The following is a 21,124-nucleotide window of genomic DNA, read 5'->3' as shown; positions in this document are numbered from 1 at the left end:
GCTGCTCACTTCCCTGGACTCTGCAATCCCTCATTTCTAAAGAGGGGGCGGGTGCCAAGAGGGGACAAAATCAAAATCACAACACATTGCAAATTCATACCGACTACACTACTAATCTAACTAAGAACAAGATACACCTAATAATAGTAGAAGAAAGGGTGTGGCAGACCAGGGAATAGAACCAGGGTCTGCAAAGTCTCAGGTTAGCACCCAAACCCATGATGCTTCAGGGGCTGGAAGGAGATGAGGAGCAGTGCAGAGTGTTGGCTGCTAACACACACACTCAGGCCTGAATACTCAGTGCCGCAAGGTAGTATGCATGTTGTCCCAATGGCCAAAACTTGCTAGCAAGTTCCAGCAAAAGTGTGGAGTGTGCCCTCCCAAGGGCAAGGCTCTGCGTAGACAATCACCTCAGAGAACCCGAGGTACAAATGAGTAGTACTGCAAAGCAGAACACACACATCTTACTCTATTTCTAGTTAATTGTGATGAATGGGACACTTTCTAGTAAATATAAATATCTAAAGTTCTACAACATTAAAATATATAACTACTAGTATGTCACTTTCTTACCAGATTAATCCAATATTGAATTGCACTGCTTCCGCCATAGCATTAATCACTTCACATTGTTTAGAATTCAGCAATCTAGACAGCTTGAGATAAGACAAAAGTAGGGTCACCTTGGCTAGCCACTAGGCTGTGTGTGTTGAATTTCACATTGTGACACCATGGCTACACAGAGTAACACAGATAAAAGACTGTTGATTTTTCTCATAGACATTTTGGGCCAAATCTGGCTTACCTTCAGACGAGTTGTCCCAGTGAAGTCAATGGGATGACTCGTGTGGGTGAAACAAGTAGTACTTTGCTCTATATCTGATTTTCATGTCACTGCATAGTTTGAACAATTTTTGGTAAGCTTTAGAATCCTTGAGCCCTTTCTTTTTCAGTATATTTACTTTAAAGTAACTTTTTTCATCTGCAGCACAGTATGGCATAGTTAGTGACTGATTGCTATGGTAAATATGTGCAAATTGTAGAGGAGAGTGGCTAGATGACCTATGTTACTGGCTATATAATCTTTAAACTGACGATAAGCAGTATAAGGTAACACTGAAAAATTCTTTCCTTTCCTATAAATTAAAAATTAATTATTTAATGTAAGAAGTATTCATTAAGTTCCACCTATATTGACCCTTGGGTGTGTCATATCGCAAATATATACATTTCCTAGGCTATCAATTTAGTTTTTATATTACCATCTAACAAGGGCCCCAAACCTACAACTCTTTTCATGTGAGTAGTCCTAACACAGGCTATTTACCCTGTTGAAATCAGTAAATAAACTTGTATGACTTAGGATAATTCACATGAGTAAGAATTGCAGCCTGGGGCCCAAATTTTATTTCTTTTGTCATACATTATCTAATTGCTTGCCGCATATTATTGTTCTTCCCGATGAAAGAATCAGGCTTAGCTCTGTTTGGCTGTACACTTAAAGGAGAAGTGATTGAATACAAATATGCCTTTATCCTTGTGTTTGTCCCTAGTACTAATAACTTATAAAGCTACATCTTAGACAGTGTCTCCTTATTAAAAATATTTAAGTTGGGGACTGGATGACCTAAAGGGCTTTGGACTATAGTGAGTAGGACCAGAATGTTAACAGCTTACTTGTTTACAATTTCAGGCAAAAGGATTTACATATAGAGAATTAAAAAAAAAAAAAAAAGACCCAGAATCTGGGGGAAGTAAGTGGCAGTGTTAATTACAGGTTGCTGAATCACTATAGGTCTATATAGCTTCTATAAGGTGAGATTGAAGGGTGTGGTTGTGGTGGTTGTTGAAGTACCCTGCATGAGACTGTAAGATTAAGCAGACCTCATTTTATGATTTCTTTTATCCTTTCTTCCACTATGCGGCTGTTGAGAAACTGAGGGCAAAATTCTTAACTGATGTAAAGTTTTATTGTTAGTAACAGACAAGCATTGTCAGCACTTAACAAATTTAAAAAATGGGTTTTTATGATTAACATTTTCCATTTTATGACAAACAGAACAAATAATTCATATATATTTCCATTCACATTTTGAAAAATTATTAAATCTCCTGGGAAAAGTGTGGGTGGGTGAGTGGGAACTAGGAAATATTGGAACTGTATCAATAGGCTTTTAGCATTTCTCAGTTTAAATTATTCAGTGACGTGGTTTAGCAAAATAAAGAGATGACAGTGCACTAGCTAAAATACCTTTCTAACAGAATGCCCCCTATTGCATTCATATTAACTAGAGTTTCCTAATGTGAATCTATACTATGTCAGATTAGAGCTTTTATTTTAGCTGTGTTTTTTGGCTGTTTCACAGCTGTATTGACCATATCGTGTGCATTTGAAGTACAGTCTAAATTGAGTTCAGCCTCAGTGGGCAGGAGTAATGGCAGTGAACCACGATCTCCCATTCACATGCATGGGCTGGTGGATCTGAACTGGTTGGTCCACTGACAAAGCACAGAACCTGCTTCAACCATATCCCCATTACCATCTGTGCTCCAGCCAAGCTGGGCTGTCATGGAGCTTTGCTGCAAGGTATGCAGCATTCTAAGGAGTCATCTTGCATGGCCTCATTGTTTCCTGGTCTCCCCAGGCCATGGGTTCACTACATTTCTATTGCATTTTTTACTTTGCTCTGTCATAGCAGCTAGGGAAGAGAAGGGTACAGGATTTTGCCCTCTGTATTTCTGTGGCTTAGCTATAGGTTGTGTAATGTACCTGCAAGTATGATTGCATGATTAATAGTTGACAAAAGTAATCTGAACTGATTACTAATTATAATATCTAATGTAGTTGTAAATGAATTACATTCTTCTTGATCTTATGAATTGTACCTTGTGATTATAATAGGTGACAATGTTCATTATGGTCAATATGTATAACTTCTCAGCGGACCTCTTCCTGGTGACCTGTTTTCCATGAATTCTGAGCCAGATTCTCTGTTTTAACTGAGCGGTGTTCAGCAAAGGAATGGAGGAGGATGTGCACCAAAGCTGACTTTCAGATACCTTTTTGTGTCTTCCTGTATTCTCTGGATGACCAGGAGTCAGTTCAGCCCCCAGCATAAATTAGAGTAGTCTTGAGGCTGCTCTAACTCATGCTAATCTGCAACAGCCAGGAGTAGCTGAAATGCAGCACAGTCCAGCCAAACCCTTGCTTTGCCTGAACCAAGGTCTGCTATTCTGGCAGCTTTTTGTTGACTGGGGCACCTTCTTATGTGATGGGAAATCTTGTGGGATTTATGTCTATACTCGTTGTGTTGTGAGAGCAGAACAGAGAATCTGCCCTTCTACATATGAAGAATGAACAATTGTCTGCCTGCAGTAGAATTTTGTTGCCAATCATGGGAAATTAATTTTCTCTCATTTTTCTGTTCTTACATAGCAAAAATGAAATCATGCTGGACAATAAGAATCTATTTCTAATCTGTTATTCTGGGTTTGTCTCGTGTAACTGAGCACACCAATGGCAAAACTCCTATTGATTTCAGTGGGGCCAGGATGTCACCCTAAATATTTGATTCTCTATCCCATTGAGAGAGTGATGTTGAACCACTGTAAAACTGGTGTAACAGAGTGGAGAATCAGGCCTGCTATGTTGTATACAACACCAATTCTTTCTTGTAGCAACTTCAGGATAACACCAGTTGTTGGAACACCTGCTTATTGGCTATTGATGATTATGGATTGGAGCAATATTCACCTTCAATCACGGAAGCTCCATGTGGGTGCTGTTAAATTCATTCCTGCTTTTGCTGCTGATGCTCATCTAGTTTTCATGGTGGATTTCATTGAATCTTTATTTTTTTGCCATGTGCTACCTAGTGACCTGCATTCTAAGTGCATGTTATTTTTCAAAGCACTTTGACTTGTTTTTTCTTCCTGAACTTTGAATTGAAACTATGTAGAATGCACCCCCAGAAGCCTGTGCCTTTCACAAATCTCTGATTGACGAGCATTTGGAAATTAGAGTGCATATAAAATATTTTTGAAGGAGCTAGTCAGTTCACTGTCTTGTGGTAAGTAAATCCAAGTGCACATACAGGAATAAGTTTAAGATTATTTTATTCTAAGCTCCAGCAAACTCTCTGCTTCACACAGTGTTGGGTTTTTGCCTACTTTTGATCCTACTTGCAGCACTGGGATTTTTGCTGGCAATAGCTATCTGGTGGCTTAAAGCGATAAGTGTTGCATCAAGATTTTTTGTCAGGGCTGAGGTCCTGTCTTCCTGGTGCAACTTTTTGCTCCTGGTTAATGGCAGGTGCAAATCCTACTACAGATCAAATACTTAAATATTTTAGTGGTAGGATTTTTATCCAGAACTAATTGTGGACACATCTGCATTCACACAAAAAGTGTCTGGGTGGAAGCTGTATAAAAATAAGGTGCTTAATATACATTATTAAAATTATATTTAATAATAAGGCTAATGTAGTAATTAAATGGGTCTGTTTTAAATTGTAGAGTCTGATGCTGTTTTTGAAAGCAGGAAGTCTAATTTTTTAATTCTAGTAGTTTAAGTTTGTACAATGAAGAGAATTATGTTGTATATTTAATATGGGCTGATGGCTTCCCTGTTTTGCAGGTTTTGCTGATCTTTGCTAAAGAAGACAACCAAAGTGATGGGTTCTGGTGGGCTTGTGATAGAGCTGGATACAGATGCAATTTTGCCAGAACACCAGAGTCAGCGCTTGAATGTTTTCTTGATAAGCACCATGAAATAATTGTCATAGATCACAGGCACGCCAGATACTTTGATGCAGAAGCAATCTGCAGGTAACTTAATGGACGTTGTGCTTCTACTGAATGTCACAATGCATTGCAGAATACCACATTGAATGGGCATAACAAAATCAAGACACAATGACATACAGAAAACAAGTTTGGAGACTGAGGACAGGGATTGCAGTGCTCCATCACAAAAGAAAAAATAAAAGCTGCAATAGAAATAATTACATTTAGTATATGAAGACACCTATTATCATTTTTGGTTGACAGCTTCCATAGGATCTTGAACCAGAGCTACCATAAAATCCTTCCACAGTGTGTGGTCATCACTTTTAGACTTACTCCTCTGAGCAATTAATCCTGCATCAACAGTTGGAGCAGCAGGGACTAATGGAACACTGTCATTTGCCCCCTGGGTCTGCCACATTTCACTGATGGCACTTTAGTGAAGTTCATGTCATTCTTTGCATGTGTTTGGTACTCTGTGTCAAAACAGCTGCCTCTAAGTTTACAACCATTTATCATTAGGATTCTGGGGAAGGTATCTTTCCAACTGTTTCATTTATTTTACACAGCATGTCATGCTCTGCGCTTTTTCATCAGACCATAATGGGCACATTTTGGCATGCTGATCCTGAATAGTATTTTATATGCCATTCAGACCATTTTATTTATTTCAGTGGAACTACTCAGAGGAAGTGATTACCTGGTGGAAGTAAGGCATGGGTGGTATAAGGCTAGCCTCTAGCCCTGCCCCTTCCATGCCCCCCCCCAACCAGAGCCCAGTGCTTTCTACTGCAGTCACTGGCCGTACCCCAGGCTAGTGCCCCCAGCCCCTGGAGTGCCGGGACCACTGCACTGGGGGAGCCGCATTGTGTGAAGCAGGATGGAGTCTGGGGGCGGAGCGCGGGTGAGGCCACACCTGGCTGTCTATGATATCCACTGCCCATGAAGTAAAGGTTTCTGAATCTGGTCTAATGTTAATATGTTTTTTAAAAAATTAAATAAAAAGAGGACCCTTTATTACTCACATATGGAGGGAAAGCCATTCCATGTTTGACAATCAATCATATAATTCCAGTGTCTCAACAAGATGCACCTAATGGTTATTAGACCTGTAGCAAAAGGCCTATTTTTTAATGGTTCACATATGGTACAATTTATGGAAAGCAGAGCTGGTCTAACAGATTATCCTGTACCTATCCCTATAAAAACAGGCTTGTTCCCTTCAGTACCTTTTCTAGTGTTCAGTCAACTTTCTGAAGTCCTAAGCAATGAGGCTTCCACGACTTTCCTTCTGAAACTATTGCACAGTCTAACACCACAATTTTCCTAATATTCAGCCTACACTTTTTCCCCAAACCATTACTCCAAGTTTCTACCATTCCTCATTCCATTTATCATTCCTAATTGTACCTTCTTATGCCATGTTAAATAATTGCTCTCTCTGGTGTTTAACCCTTCAGGTATTTGTAAACTGTGATTGTCCACCCTTCTAGTTGTTGCTTAACCAAGCTATGTGTGTAGTTTTAGCTTTCCTCACAATTTAGTTGCCATACTATTATTTATTTTTGTGCTCTTCTCTGAACAACGTCTAATTTGTTAATGTATCCCTGATAAATTGATGTCCACATCTTCTTCTGGGAACAAATCCAACATGATAAATGGGTTTGAGAATTTGCAGAAGGGGCAGGCACTAGAGATCCCATGAATCCTTCGTCTGTGAGGGGAAAAGCATGTTCTGTCTCGAGGGATCAAGGACCGTGGCAGTTGAGGGCTGGCCACTCTTAGTGCTCTGTACTTTCCTCCCACCATGCAGAACAGCTCCTTGTAGGAGTTGTGCTGCCATTGACCATACCTTTCACACCTCTGCCCTACTCCTATCGGTGGTATAGGAGATGTAGATGTGAGTTAATGCTTCATTTTCTAATCTTCCACCAAGATCTCTTTTTTTGGCAGTCAACTAATGGAAGTGGGGAGTATGCCATATAGCAAGGGTGGGCAAACTTTTTGGCCCCAGGGCCACATGTGGGTATGGAAATTGTATGTCGGGCCATGAATGCTCTCAAAATTGGGGGTGAGGGTGCGGGGGGAGGAGGAGGGCTCCAGCTGGGGGTATGGCTCTGGGGTGGGGCTGGGGATGAGGGGTTGGAGGTGCAGGAGGGTGCTCCAGGCTGGGACCAAGGGGTTCAGAGGGAGGGAGGGAGGGAGGGGGATCAGGGCTGGGGCCTGGGAGGGGGTCAGGGGTGCAGGCTCCAGGCAGCACTTACCTCAAGCAGCAACCTGAAGCAGCGGCATGTCTCCCCTCTGGCTCCTACATGGAGGCACGGCCAGGTGGCTCTATGAGCTGCCTGTGCAGCCAATGGGAGCTGCAGGGGTGGCGCTTGGGGTGGGGGCAGTGTGTGGAGTCCCCTGACAAGCCCCAGACCCCACTCCCCGACTGGCGCACTGGAGTGGGGCAAGCCCCAGACCCCACTCCCTGACAGGAGCTTGAGACCCAGATTAAAACATCTGGGGGACCAGATGTGGCCCCTGGGTCATAGTTTGCCTACCCTTCTCATATAGACAGACTGCTCCCCCTTCAAGCCCACCATACAATCCACACATCCATGGAATCCAAACCAAATTAAATTGGGGAGAAGGGGCTTCTCCAGGTTCCCTTGATTTGGACAGATGCAGCTTCCTGCTCTCCCAAGGTTTGGGGCCTTTGGCCAAGAATTGAGGGAATGTGAACTTAGTATCCTTAAACACCCAAAAATCAAGTGGATAAAGTGCAAAAAATGTTTTTGGGTGTCCTCTACCATTTTCCAGACTTGACCTTATAGAATCTTGTCTGAGGCTTCTTTCATTTTCTGTTATATAGAAGGTGAAGAAATTCAAAGTTGTCAATAAAGCATGGTGTGATATAGTGTGACACAGGACTTGTCTCCTTTCAGGTCAATTCGTGCTACAAAGCCATCAGAACACACTGTGATACTTGCTGTTGTTCCCTGCATGTAGGTATTTCTTTATATTTTTTTTGAAAGTTTTGTTCTGTTCGAGAAAATGTTTATTACAAACAACCAGTAATAATGTTTGCATGATGATGGGCAGTCTCATAGGCCACAAGCTACTATTTGTAGCTTATGTGGAATATATTATCACTAGAAGTATTTGTTTTTACATGAAGAGGAAAAGATCAGTGATGTCTTGTTGTGGTAGGTTTATTTATTCCATCTGATTGCAGACAAAACTATAACTTATTGCATTCTCTCACTGAAGAGGGTCATAACATAATGGCCTAAATATCAGAAAAATATAGAAAGCTATGATGGAAGTTTTAGAAAGAATGTTGTAGCCAATAACATCTTGGGGTTATGTGGGGTAGGGTGGCGTAGGGAGAGACTAAGAAATATAAATATAAGAAAACTTAACAGTAGCTTGATAGAAGGCAGGTCCCACATTCACTGAAGTCTTAACTCTGCTTTTACTCTTTGCTCTGTTTTTTACACCGTTTACTCAGACAAAATTCCCATTGACTTCAGTTGAGAGTGTCGCTTTAGTAAGGACTGAGGGCTTCTTCCTGTAAGTGGTTCTCAACCAGGGAGCTGCAAGCTGGTTTCAGGGGGTCTGCTAAGCATGGCTGGCATCAGACTTTCTAGGGCCCAGGGCAGAAAGCCAAACCCTGCCGCATGGAACAGCAGCTGGGGACCCCGAGCCCCACCACAAAGGGCTGAAGCCTGAACAACTTAGTTTTGTGGTGCCCCCTGTGGTATGGGGGCCCAGGCAATTGCCCTCCTTGCTACCCCCTAATGGCGGCTGTGGCTTTTATATGCAGAAAACAGTTGTTGTGGCACAGGTGGGCAGTGAAGTTTTTACAGCATGTTGGGGGGGGGGGGCCTCAGAAAGAAAAAGATCGACAACCCCTGCTGTAAGGCATTTGATTAACTCCTGTAAGGTGCCAAACAAGCTCAGCTGTCACAGAAATCAGAATGCGCATGGGGAATTAAGGGCATACAGCACCTCACAGAATTCTTTCCGAAGAATTGGATTTAGGATTTGACTTGTTATGAGGAACACAACTAATATTAGTTATCAGCTTGAAGGGAAAAAGAGAGAGAGGAGTACTAACAAAGATAAGGAACAGAACAATAATGAAGAGCCCATGAAATCTCTAAGAGCTCAATCAAAAGTTCTAGAGATGCATACAAATTATATCACATTATTATTCCAAGGCAGTCTTGTCAAATCTAATCATGGCTCTGCATACTGTAATAGCGAGGTCATTTTTGCCACCTAGTTTTGTTTGTTTTCTAGTTGTGTGACCAGATAATCATAACAAAATAAAATATAAAAGATGTATTGTTCATTTTCACTCTTTATTGAATAAGTAACTTTAGTTTTTGTTTCCTCTGTGTATCCTCCTATCCTCTTTATATTAGCTTTCTTTGTAAAAACGCTTCTCTCGATCGGAAAAGAGCCAGCACTTCTCTTGAACATCTAGCAGGCTTGCTGCAATAGTGATTGAAAAAAATATAGTAACTGCCTCCAATATCTGTCATGATATCCTACTGTTAGTATATTGCTCTAGGTATCTAAACATACACATCGGGAAGAGCGACATCTGCAAAAGGATTACATGATATATACTGTGATTATATTTTGTGCCACGTTATTTTTCCTACAGTCTGTTTAGATAACTGTCTAGTTATCATTTTGGATGATATGTTTTGCTTTTCTGTAGATCTGCTGACCAAGAAGAGACCTCTGTTCTTCCCCTTCTCCATGCGGGCTTTGATAGGGTATGTAATTTACTAAAGAATCAGGGTAATTTCTACAAACACTTCAATTTTATATAACTAAAAATGAGTTTATGAATTATTCATGTAAAGCACAAGTTTGCTTGTATCATGTTAACTACACTGTAGCGATGAGGAAATAATTTCATCAAACACTGTTTGTGTTTAACTGGAAATGGCTAAGTATACACCATAAGAAAAACATATAGACCTGCCCAGTGCTTCCGCAAGGAGCAGTAATGGTGGCAGATGAATTCCTGTTGGCCGGGGCACAATTCCCCATGACAGGTGGCAGGATAAATATTGTGCAGACGGGTGTCCTTTGTTGCTCCTGGGGTTTGTACATGTTGCATGTCACAGCATGCACTCTAGCCATCAGGAGAGCTGTTCATCCCTCTAGCTGGCAGCCCATACCTACCTGGGGCAATCCAACTCCAACTGAAATCAAAAGGCATCTTTCCATTATTTTCAGTAGCGATTGAATCAGGTTGGTTGTGTGATATTGACACATTGGCCTGCAAACTCTCCTGGTGCTCTGGGTATTAGTCTGCCATGCTGCTTGCACAAAGGGAGGATGAAAACGGTGTCTGTGTCTTCTTGCTCTCCATGGCACCTGTGTAGCTGAGAACTGAGAAAGTAGCCCTGTAAAGAGAGAGATGATAATCCAATAGCTAGGGTGCTAGTCTATGATTCTGGAGACGCAGGTTCAATTCCCTGCTCTACCACAGACTTCTTGTGTGACTTGGGCAAGGCTCTAAGTCTTTTTGTAACTCAGTCCCCATCCGTAAAATGGGGATATAGTACTTCCCTATCTCACAGGAGTGTTGTGAGGCTAAATACATTAAACACTGAGGTGCTCACACGCTGTGGTAATGGGAGGGGTGGGGGCATATAAGTACCTAAGACAGATAGATGTCAGCCCATACATTTGCAAATTTAATTTTCTCTTTAGTTTAGTGTATTGTAAAAAAAAAGTTGTTTAATTCTTTGTCACATTCTTTACTATTAAAATTTTTTGTCTCAAGTTTTCCTTTTCTCCTAATGCCTAGTATTTTGTCCAAAGATTTCAGACCCATATGCTCTGTAGGCTAGATTGTAACTTAATGTGCAGTCCTGAGCAAGGGTGGTGCATAACCACCCTAGAAGTAGCTGCAGGAGGCACTCTGTGTGACTCTGACACACAGCTCTCAGTCATCGTTCCCTGCCTGTGCTGGCCTTATACCAGCAGCAATCTGACCCTCCCTGCACACTAGTTCAGCTGTACTGGATAGTGAAAAGGGAGGATTGATCCAAAGCCTTACCTGTTCTCTCCCACTGCCCCAGGCAGGAGAGCAAGTGTGTGCATTCACTTTCTCTTGCATGGCCAGACCAAAGGTAGGGGGGTTCAGGAAGGCTTCTTAAAACAGATGGGAAGGAGAATTTGAAATGAAGCAAGGAATCATTTCCTTTGAGTAATTTTCTGAAAGATTGTCATCATAAGTGTTTCATGATCCTCTGCTTTTTAGAAATGAATTAGATACTGCTCCATGATCATTTAATATAATCCATTAGCCTATGTCATCACCATTGAATGTTGAACATCATTTTCTCCTCATCACCCTAATTATTTGTAATGCTTTAATCAGTATGTCAGCATGATTTTATTGATTAGTTCCAACTTCCAGAATAACTTAAGACTAGATCCCACTGAATATCTTCCTGACGTAGTTTGTTGCCATTATGACCCTTCTTATCAGCATTGTTTTCAAGCTCTAGAACATGTCAGATATCAGAGTCTACTTCTGCCCATCACAAGCAGAGGGGGAGCATAGCATTTTTTCATGCTTGAATGGGTATCCACAGGCTCCACATCCATTCAAGGGAGAAAAGATCAGCATTGTGCACACACAGAGGCTAAGATTTTTATCAGCAACAGAATGAAATCAATTTTTGGAAAAATAGATTCATTTTATTCAAATTATATGTATCTCACTTTACCCTTTCCCTTTTTAATAGCTTTATTTTATCATATCACTATTCATTATGATGTTGGCGTATAGCACCTACCTTTTACCTACCCTTCCTTAATTTTTTTTCTTGGAAAAACATGACTTGACAGTTTTATGTACCTCACTGCTAGTTCTGGTGGTTTTGTCTGGATTTTTTGCACATGTGTAAATTTAAAAAAATTAACGAAGGGTTTAATCCTGCACACAGTAAAGCTATTGAAAATGATACTGAACTCCTTTGTAAAATGCTTTGAGATCTACTGATGAAAAGCTCCATATAAGAGGTAGGTGTTTGTTGTATTATTATCTACTGGAGTTTTGTTGTTGACTTCCTTGGATTCTGGACTGGGCTCAAAGGCTTATTGAAGGCTGATTTAATCTCTTCTTGGAATTGTTTTGTCAACTAATCAATAGATTTTTCTACAGTACAGTATATTAGATCTATGTCCTGTAGAGGTGAGTAATTCTGGATGTTTGCTTAAGAGTTTTTTGTATCTTTGTCGTTTAAGTGACCTTTAGATTATCTTTATTGATCCTATGAAATTCCTGAATCACTGCCTTTGGGGTTTGGTTTTGATAGATTCTGTGATCAGTTCCTTTAAGATGACTAATTTTGTTAATCATCTAGTGCATAGCTGCTACAGTGACAGAAAATCTTCTGGACTGTATGCAGGAACGGTCATGTTTTAGGAGTTATTTCTGTTCATTGTTTCATAAAGTGGGCGGGAACCTTTTTCATATGCCATAGACTGATTAAAACCAAGTCACCTAAACCTATTGATTTCCAATTCTTGCTTCTTGGGGTGAAACACTTCCAGAATATCGTCTGAAGTCTTTTTTTTTTTCCTGTATATTTTTTAAATTAAGTGGCTTTCAGTGTTCATGTTGGTGTAATAAATGTTTGTGCTGTATTGACTATATTAATGAATTAATTGCACAAATCTACTACACATCCATAAGAGAACAGAATATCTCTTTCCCCGCATGGGTGTCCCTTTCTGGATCTGTCAGTTCTTTTCATCAGTGCTGAACTGATTTTTCTTCTGCAGCATTGTATCCTCATGTGATAATACTGTACAGACTGAGTCTTACTTCTGCAAAGGGTAAATTGTTCTTTTGGGTGCACTATGTAGGTATTCAGTAGTGGTATTAAAATATTCATACAACTCTCAACATGGTGCCATTTAACGAGTTTTTAAAACATTATGAAATGAACACAGCTGTACCACTAGCAGATTTTTAAAGCCCAAAATCTGAGAGGAAACTGACTTTATTGCTGGCAGCTTGAGATGAACATTCATATGGTGACACCACTGTTTTTGTAGGAAAAAAGGGTATGTGGCATAGTACTAATGCTGTACAGCTTCCTCTAAAAAGGACCTTTGATGTTCTTCAAAGGACTGGCTGCTGGCTCTCAATCCAGCTGTCCTTCCACAAAACTAACAACGTTAGAGAGCTGTTCTTTGTGGAGAACACAATAAAATCTGTGCAGGCGTTTATAAAGTGGTTGTTTCAGAGCTTCCCCAACAGTTTTACTAGTCAGCAGTTCACTATAACTGAAGTCAAAGAGCCAGATTCTTCTCCCCTTATAGTCAATGGCAAAACTCTCTAGACTTCAGTGGGAGCAGGACTGGATGCTATATTTGCCAGAAAGTGGGAGGTGGGGGGAAGAAACCAAAACCATTCTTACTTCTGGAGTGTACAGATATTACCATTTGCTGTCCACTTTTTCTTGACCACTGTCAGTGTGCTCAGTACTTCAAGCATCCTTTTATAAGCCAGATTTTACCATCTGTACTCACACTGAGGAGTCCCTTGTACTTCAGTGAAACCAGACATAGACTAAGCTTCCTACTCCTTGTCAGGTTTGGACCATCATAGATTAATTTGGTATTAATGTGAATGTTGTACATGTTTCTCAGGAATTCCTTTTCTTTTAGAATTAAGTGATGGTCATGTAATATGAAAAGTTCTTGCAATATAGATTCTGGATCAGGTTTTTGTTTTTTATAATTATCTATTTAGCTGGCTTCCTAAAACCAAACAAGAAAATGTGCAGTTACTTAGCATATTACCTCACTTGCTTTGTACATTACTTGGCAATTAGAAAATCAATACAGTGGAAAAGATTGTTATAGCATTAGCCACAAAGGGTACAAATAAGGGTTTGAAAGATTAGTGCTTTAGCAACAGAAGTATAAATAAAGGTTTAAAAGTAATCAGACCTATTTCATGTACTGTCTCTGATTCTTTTCCAGAGATTTATGGAGAATAGCAGCATAATTGCTTGTTACAATGAATTGATTCAAATAGAACATGGGGAGGTGCGGTCACAGTTCAAACTACGGTATGTAGAAGCACAAAAAAAAATGAACAAACTTTTATTGTCCACTATTCTGCGGAATTATTTGTTTGTGCATCTGCCTCCTTGTGGGTTCCATATGCTGCATTCTGTGTTCAGAAAACCTGTCAGAGGTGATTATCTGTCATCATCAGTTCTGATGGGTTTTTGTGCCCCACTTCCCTTGATATATGGCTTATAGTGAATTTAGGCCACAGTGCAGCTCTCCTTGCTAAAGTCCCCCCTGTAGATCAGCATGAGGCCAGTTTGCATATTTATCATTCTAGTAGAAATAGTGTGAAAGAGCAAGGTACAATTCAGCTGGTGGGATGGGGTTTGATATGAAATTTGTCTGGTCCTGTATACATGATGCATACACTAGAATTTTTAAATGACATAACCTAAATTACCTTCATTAAATTTTATTATTCATCTAGTATTTACTTACTGTGTGTGACATCCTGTCATAAACTCGATCTAGAGCCAAATCCTGATGCCTTTTTACTCTGTTTTTACCCATTCTTCGTTTGGACAAAACTTGTCTTGATCTCGGTGAGAGTTTGGCCTCTGTAAGGAATAGGAGATTTTGTCCCATAGTGATGGTATTCCATTACAGGCTTTGAGTTAATTACTGGATAAAATTGTTAAACTAGTGTTTTCAGCTAGCTACAGAATGAGAAATTGTCTAATGACATTACTTATCAAGTGCATTTACTCAGTGAATAGCATTTAATTAGCGCTAGTCCAGAAAATTTAAAAAATATCGTTGGTTAAGACACTTTCTGGCCAATATCAGCTCTGATGTAAGCAGGCTCATCAGGAAAATAAAAGCACTTGTGAACTTTTTAAAGTTGCATACTATTGGATGGTGCTTGGAAGGCCACACCAGTTACTACAGTGTGAAAGTAGAGGAATGCAGAATTCAAAATAAGTATAATACAAAATTTAGCCTTTACCAAAAGATTAATATAGCCTATATACAATATCTGTAGTCTGTGATAAGGCTAATGGAATATAATCTGTAATGACAGTGTAAAAGGAAACCTTTCCAGATAATTTGATGTAATTTTCAGACTACCACCTCCAAACTCAGTATGTACTATGGTAATAGAAACCTATTGCCCAGCAATGTGCAAAGTCAGAATCCTGCCAGAAACTCTAAATACTGAAAATAACCTACTTAACTATTCCCAGATAAGAAATTAACTTAGTCTTTTTGCACCCTCTATGCTTAAAACTTCCTAGGTACTTGCATCTGTCATCTAGCACTTGTCTGGAATGTACAGGAATAAAGAAACAAAGAATTATTAAAACGGTCAATAGGCATTCATTTAATGTCAGCACATTGAACATGCCCTCATACTTCCTGTTCTGTTTTCATTTGTTTCCTTTTCCAATAATCATTACATCCTGCTTGTTTAAAGAGTACAAAAACAGGATGTTTTAATATGTAGAATTATAGCTCCCAAGGACAGAACACTAATACAGCCTGAACACCTCTGCATGAACAGTATTAATAATTAATATAAATAATTGAATTCCCAAATGCAGGGAACATGACTCATATTGATTATCACATTTTTCTGCAGCTTTATTGAAAATAAAGCCATCAGCCAAAGAAAGCTTAAAGTCCTCATTACACTTTGAAGCCAAAGTTAGTCTCTGGAGGTAATTAATCTACCAAATCTACCAATATCCTTTCACCTAGATTATTTCAAGGAACTGAGCTGTGCTCTCTCTTTCTTATTCAGTTTTCCGTAGTTTTACAAGCCACAACAACAAAAAATGAATACTAAAGCACTGCTTTTTTCGTCTGCATAACTCTAAAAAAAAAAAAAAAAAAAAAAGCCTTCAACTTAAAAAGAAATAATTTTGAAAGCAATTTGTCTTTAATCAAATAAACCTTGTTGGTATTTTCATCCACTTAATGTGAGTTGCACCTCAATATCACCTCTGAATTTGGACCACAGAGACTGCATTTATGTAGCTCTGTTTCAAACAAACTGGTACCTTTTCACATTCACAAGCAGGGTCTACACAGAACAGTTAGAGCCCAGCAAGTTAGTAAGCTTTATAAAATATGCCCTACTGTCACACTATGCTGCACCATGTAGACAAGCTCTAAGTGGATCTAAGTTGCTGTAACTAACGTTAGGAACCAGGGGCGGCTCCAGGCACCAGCACACCAAGCACATGCCTGGGGTGGCAAGCCACGGGGGACGCTCTGCCGGTCGCCGCAAGGGCGGCAGGCAGGTAGCCTTTGGCGGCATGCCTGTGGAGGGTCTGCTGGTCCCGCGGCTTCGGTGGACCTCCTGCAGGCGTGCCGCCGAATCCGCGGGACCGGGGACCTCCCGCAGGCAAGCCGCCGAAGGCAGCCTGCCTGCCGTGCTTGGGGGGCGGCAAAATACCTAGAGCCGCCCCTGTTAGGAACCAGAAGACATGGGTGTAGTAGGGAAGCACCTAACACAAGGATGTAAGAAGATGCAAGGTAAAGCAGACTAACAGCGGACTTGAATTTACACAATTTTCTTGCTTTGTAAGGCATAAATTACATAAACTTAGTCCCCCTTAAACCTATTTCCACCCACTTGAATATTACTGATGTGTATTTTACACCTTTCCCACACCTCTCACTTTGACTCTACCTGGTTTTAAATCCACAACTGTAACTGAGAATAATCTCAAAAAGGCATTTGATGCATGGCTGCAACATTTTTTGGTTTGCTACTGTCAATGCAGACATCAGCCCCCAGAGACCGCTTCAGTTAACTTAGTGATACTCAGACCTCAGTGGTTCAGGAGCCAAATTAGTGATCAACATTATCCAAGTGTGAATTCATTGTTTCATTTACTATAATATATAGTACTGTAGTCTGTGTGTGTTTAATTAATTAAAATATAGTTAGTGACAAAGTTTCTCCTTTCCCTTGGTGGATCCTGTGCTTACTGGCAGATTTGCTTACCTCAGAGATTCACCATGTGAGTCAGGAAACAGCGCAGAGACCTTCCCCTCTTGTAGAGGCCACAGTCCAGGTCAATTCCTCCTGTGTCTGATCAGAGTTGGGAGGTGTGGGGGGAACCCGGGCCCACCCTCTATTCCAGGTTCCAGCCCAGGGCCCTATGGATTGCAGCTGTCTAGTGTGCCTCCTGGTACAGCTGTGCGACAGCTACAACTCCCTGGGCTACTTCCCCATGGCCTCCTCCCAACACCTTCTTTATCCTCACCACAGGACCTGTCTCCTGGTGTCTGATACCGCTTGTACTCCTCAGTCCTCCAGCAATATGTCTTCTCACTCTCTCAGCTCCTAGTGCCTCTTGCTCCCAGCTCCTCACATGCACACTACAAACTGAAGTGAGGTCCTTTTTAAACTCAGATGCCCTGATTAGCCAGCCTGTCCTAATTGATTCTAGCAGTTTCTTCTTAATTAGCTCCAGGTGTCCTGATTAGCTTGCCTGCCTTAGTTGGTTCCAGAAAGTTCCTGCTTTTTCTGGAACTGCCCCTGTTACCTTACCCAGGGAAAAGGGATCTGCTTAATCTGGGACTAATATATCTGCCTTCTAACACTCTCCTGTAGCCATCTGGCCTGACCCTGTCACAATATATATACATACACGTATACACAATCTCACAACAAATTCCCAAGGGTACCCAGGTTTGTGGGCATCTCACTACCACCTTCCCTTAGCATGAAGAAGCTTTGTCTGTGCCTGAGGAGGGTCAGCTCCCTGCCTCCACCAGTCACAGGCAACACAAGCCCTGCCCTCTAGGCCTACACAGGCCCTGCACTCTCTTTACAGGCTAATGAAAGGAGCACCCCAGACTGCCCACACATCTCCATGGAGTGTCCAGCCCCTGTTCCACTGGACACTTGGAGTATTCACAGAATCGCTACTTCCAAAGAAGCTGTACAGCCAAGACTACGTGTTTCACCTCAGATCACCGCTCTGCTAAACACTTAGATATGTTTATAGTGAAAACAAGTAAGTTTATTTAACAAAGTAGAGAGATTCAAGTGATTGCAAGTAGAGGTATTGGAAACAGTTGATTATGTATCAAAATCATAACACACATTCTAGAACCTAGACGTGCTTAACTAGATACTTTCATGTCTTACAGAGCAATGCTCACCCAAAGCCCTTGAAGTGTTTTACAGACAGACTTGCTGTGAACTTCCATTCATGAGACAAGTCACACTGTCCGCTTGCCTCCTCAGTGAAAGATTCAGGATGTAAAATTTTCTCTTGAAGATTTTGCAATTTCTTGATTAGTATTTGGCTCAGTATGCAAACAGACATCCATTGTGAGATATGCAATGCCCAATACACAGATGACCAGACAGAGAGAGAAGTGTCTGTTACATCCTGCTTGAAAGTAATCTGTCTGAGACATGTCACCTCCTGGTTACCTGCTTCAAGAAAATAATTTTCTGTACAGACACAACTCCTTTAATATTATCTGTACATACATTTCACAGTGATTTATTATGATCAGTAGGCCATTGGCTCTTGGTAGAGACCTCACATATCATCCTTCAGGGAATTACTATGCATGTATCTGACCTAGGGGTCCCTGTAAAATTCTCTGCGCCCCTCCGTGCCCACTGCCAGTTGACACCAAGAGGTTCCTGAGTCTCATAAACCAAGACCCTTTTGTGGCAACATTTATACTGTTATGAAATACTCACACAAAAGTAAACTATCTATCTGTGTGTGCTGGCGTCATTACTGCCAGCCTCTGATTCAGAGATGTGCTTATTTCTCAGAGTGGAGGATTTTTTCCCAGTAACTTAGTGTTTCTGAAGGAATTCATCATAAAACACTGAATACCTGTCAACAGCACTCACTTTGGGTAGAAGAACAGGGTCAAGCTGTCTAGATTGGCTCAGAAAAGTGGGTGCCAACCTCAGGGCAGACTGTTACAAACCAGGGCACAAATGCCAAGCTGGTTGTGTGTTCTAGAAGTAGATTCCATCAGCCAAGTATCAAGTGTGAATTCCTCAAGCACTAGAACTGCCTTAACATGGAGTCACAGACAGTCCCCTGGAGCACTCCCATCTATCTTGCCACCCAGGCAAGCCTGCCTTTGTGATAGATGGTCCCTTACACCAAAAATCACAACAATATTTACATTGCTCCCAGTCCCAAAGGACCAGTCACTTACCCCAGGTCAGTTGTACCTTAGATCTCTCACCAAAGACACCACAGGTAGCCAATCCTATAATAAACTAAAGATTTATTAACTAGGAAAAAGAAATAAGAGTTATTTGCAAGTTTAAAGCAGGTAAACATATATACACACACATGAGTTACAGCCATAAGTTTCCAAAAGTAATAGAAACTGCTGTAATGTGTCAAGTATCAGAGGGGTAGCCGTGTTAGTCTGGATCTGTAAAAGCAGCAAAGAGTCCTGTGGCACGTTATAGACTAACAGACTTATTGGAGCATGAGCTTTCGTGGATGAATACCCACTTCATCGGATGCGCATCTGACGAAGTGAGTATTCACCCACGAAAGCTCATGCTCCAATACGTCTGTTAGTCTATAAGGTGCCACAGGACTCTTTGCTGCTTTTGCTGTAATGTGCAAACTCTGTGTCCTTTAGATCTAACCCAAGCTAACCTGCTTGGGGATCCCATGTTTGAGCTAAGAAATATTGCCTTCTCCAAATTCCAAGCAGCATAGTGATGCATATCAGGGATTGTTATTCCCTTCCCCCAGAGTTCAAACTGTGATGGGATGATGGGGAGTAGGAGCAATCAGGGCCAGCTCCAGAGCCCAGCGGGGCAAGCACCCGCCTGGGGCGGCCCTTTCCCGGGGGGGCGGCAGGCTGGGCCGGCGGACCTGCCGCAGTCATGCCTGCGGGAGGTCCACCGGAGCCCCGGGAGCAGCGGACCTGCCGCAGGCATGACTGCGGAGGGGATGCTCGGCCGGCGGCTCCAGTGGACCTCCCGCAGGCATGACTGCGGACGGTTCGCTGGTCCCGCGGCTCGGCTGGACCTCCCGCAGGCATGACTGCGGCAGCTCAACCGGAGCTGCCGGACCAGCGAACCGCCCGCAGCTGCGGGAGGTCCAGCCGAGCCAAGCGACCAGCGGACCCTCCGCAGTCATGCCCGCGGGAGGTCCGCTGCTCCCGCGGCTCGGGGGCGCCACCCGGGCATGACTGCTTGGGGCGGCCAAATTTGTAGAGCCGCCCCTGGGAGCAATCAATGAAGTCTTTTGTCCACTGATGTTCCACAAGGGTACGTCTGTTATCAAAAGGCCTTCTCATGTTGGGCAGGAGATGACACCTCTCGTGGTAAACTATTTCATACTTGGTAATGCTTCTCTCCTGACTGTAGCTTCATAGCTAATGCCTTTATAGTTACAGAGCAAACATTTAAATATTACCTTTATAACCTGGGATAGAGGTGATGTCAGTGAGATTAATTAATGCAGCAGCTCACACATTTCATAAAGTCCAAATACTAAACACATTCTTATAAACTTGACATCTGTTTTAACAATGCTAACACAGAGGTGAGCCAGACTGGTTTGCAGTTAATCATTTGTCAGTTTTCAGTGAGGGCTACGGGCCTTGGCATGAGCTGGCACCAGGTCTGCCAGCATCACAGTTTGATGGTGTTTATGTTCACTTGACTTTTCTCTTCACTCCAAATGCTTTTCATCACACTCATTTCATGGGACTGTTTGTTTCTGGTAAACAAAGAGCAATTTTTGCTTGGAATAGCAATATGTCTTGAACAAACATTTGTAGGCTTACTGGTGTTTTTTTGGAACATTGACTGCTGAAATGAAAACTGAGACATTTCAGGTGTCCTGAAATGAGCTCCTGGGACCCATGGGAGGCCATATGAAAGTCTAGGACTGGACATATGATCACTGTAAAGGAGGGAGAGCATTGTCTTCCTAGCTCGGACCCTCTCCACACAAAAGAACTTGGCAGGTTCTGCTGCCATTGAATCCTTCCAAAGGACCCAGGATTTGGCCCATTGACTTCAGCAGGAGTTACATACAAATCAAAGAAAAAAAATTAATTTCTGGTTTGAGCCCCTGTTAAAGTTACTGAAACCAAATATTTTGCTCTGAATAATAACACGGGAGCAATTAAAACATTCCAATTTGTTTTCTTGCTGGGAGACTTACTTCATATCTCCTTTAGCTACTAGTAGATCAGCAAGGGGGCCCCGCCAACACTTCAAACTAAATTAGCTGTATTATGTGATGCAAAAAAAACCCCA

General features: G+C 41.6%; 1 protein-coding gene across 3 annotated transcripts in view; it reads left to right on the top strand.

The window, feature by feature from the left end:
• The window catches only part of PDE8B (phosphodiesterase 8B), a 153,328-nt gene that overhangs the window by 84,890 nt on the left and 47,314 nt on the right, over window positions 1-21,124 (top strand). For all 3 annotated transcript variants that reach the window (XM_045020592.1, XM_045020593.1, XR_006580312.1), the window contains exons 3-6: window positions 4,637-4,827; window positions 7,716-7,775; window positions 9,503-9,560; window positions 13,804-13,892. In XM_045020592.1, the coding sequence (XP_044876527.1) occupies window positions 4,637-4,827; window positions 7,716-7,775; window positions 9,503-9,560; window positions 13,804-13,892 (398 nt within the window). The remainder of the gene's footprint in view (window positions 1-4,636; window positions 4,828-7,715; window positions 7,776-9,502; window positions 9,561-13,803; window positions 13,893-21,124) is intronic.

Source organism: Mauremys mutica, chromosome 6 (genome assembly GCF_020497125.1).
Source record: "Mauremys mutica isolate MM-2020 ecotype Southern chromosome 6, ASM2049712v1, whole genome shotgun sequence".
In the NCBI taxonomy this organism is placed as follows: Eukaryota; Metazoa; Chordata; order Testudines; family Geoemydidae; genus Mauremys; species Mauremys mutica.
This window is presented reverse-complemented; position numbering and strand designations above follow the sequence as displayed.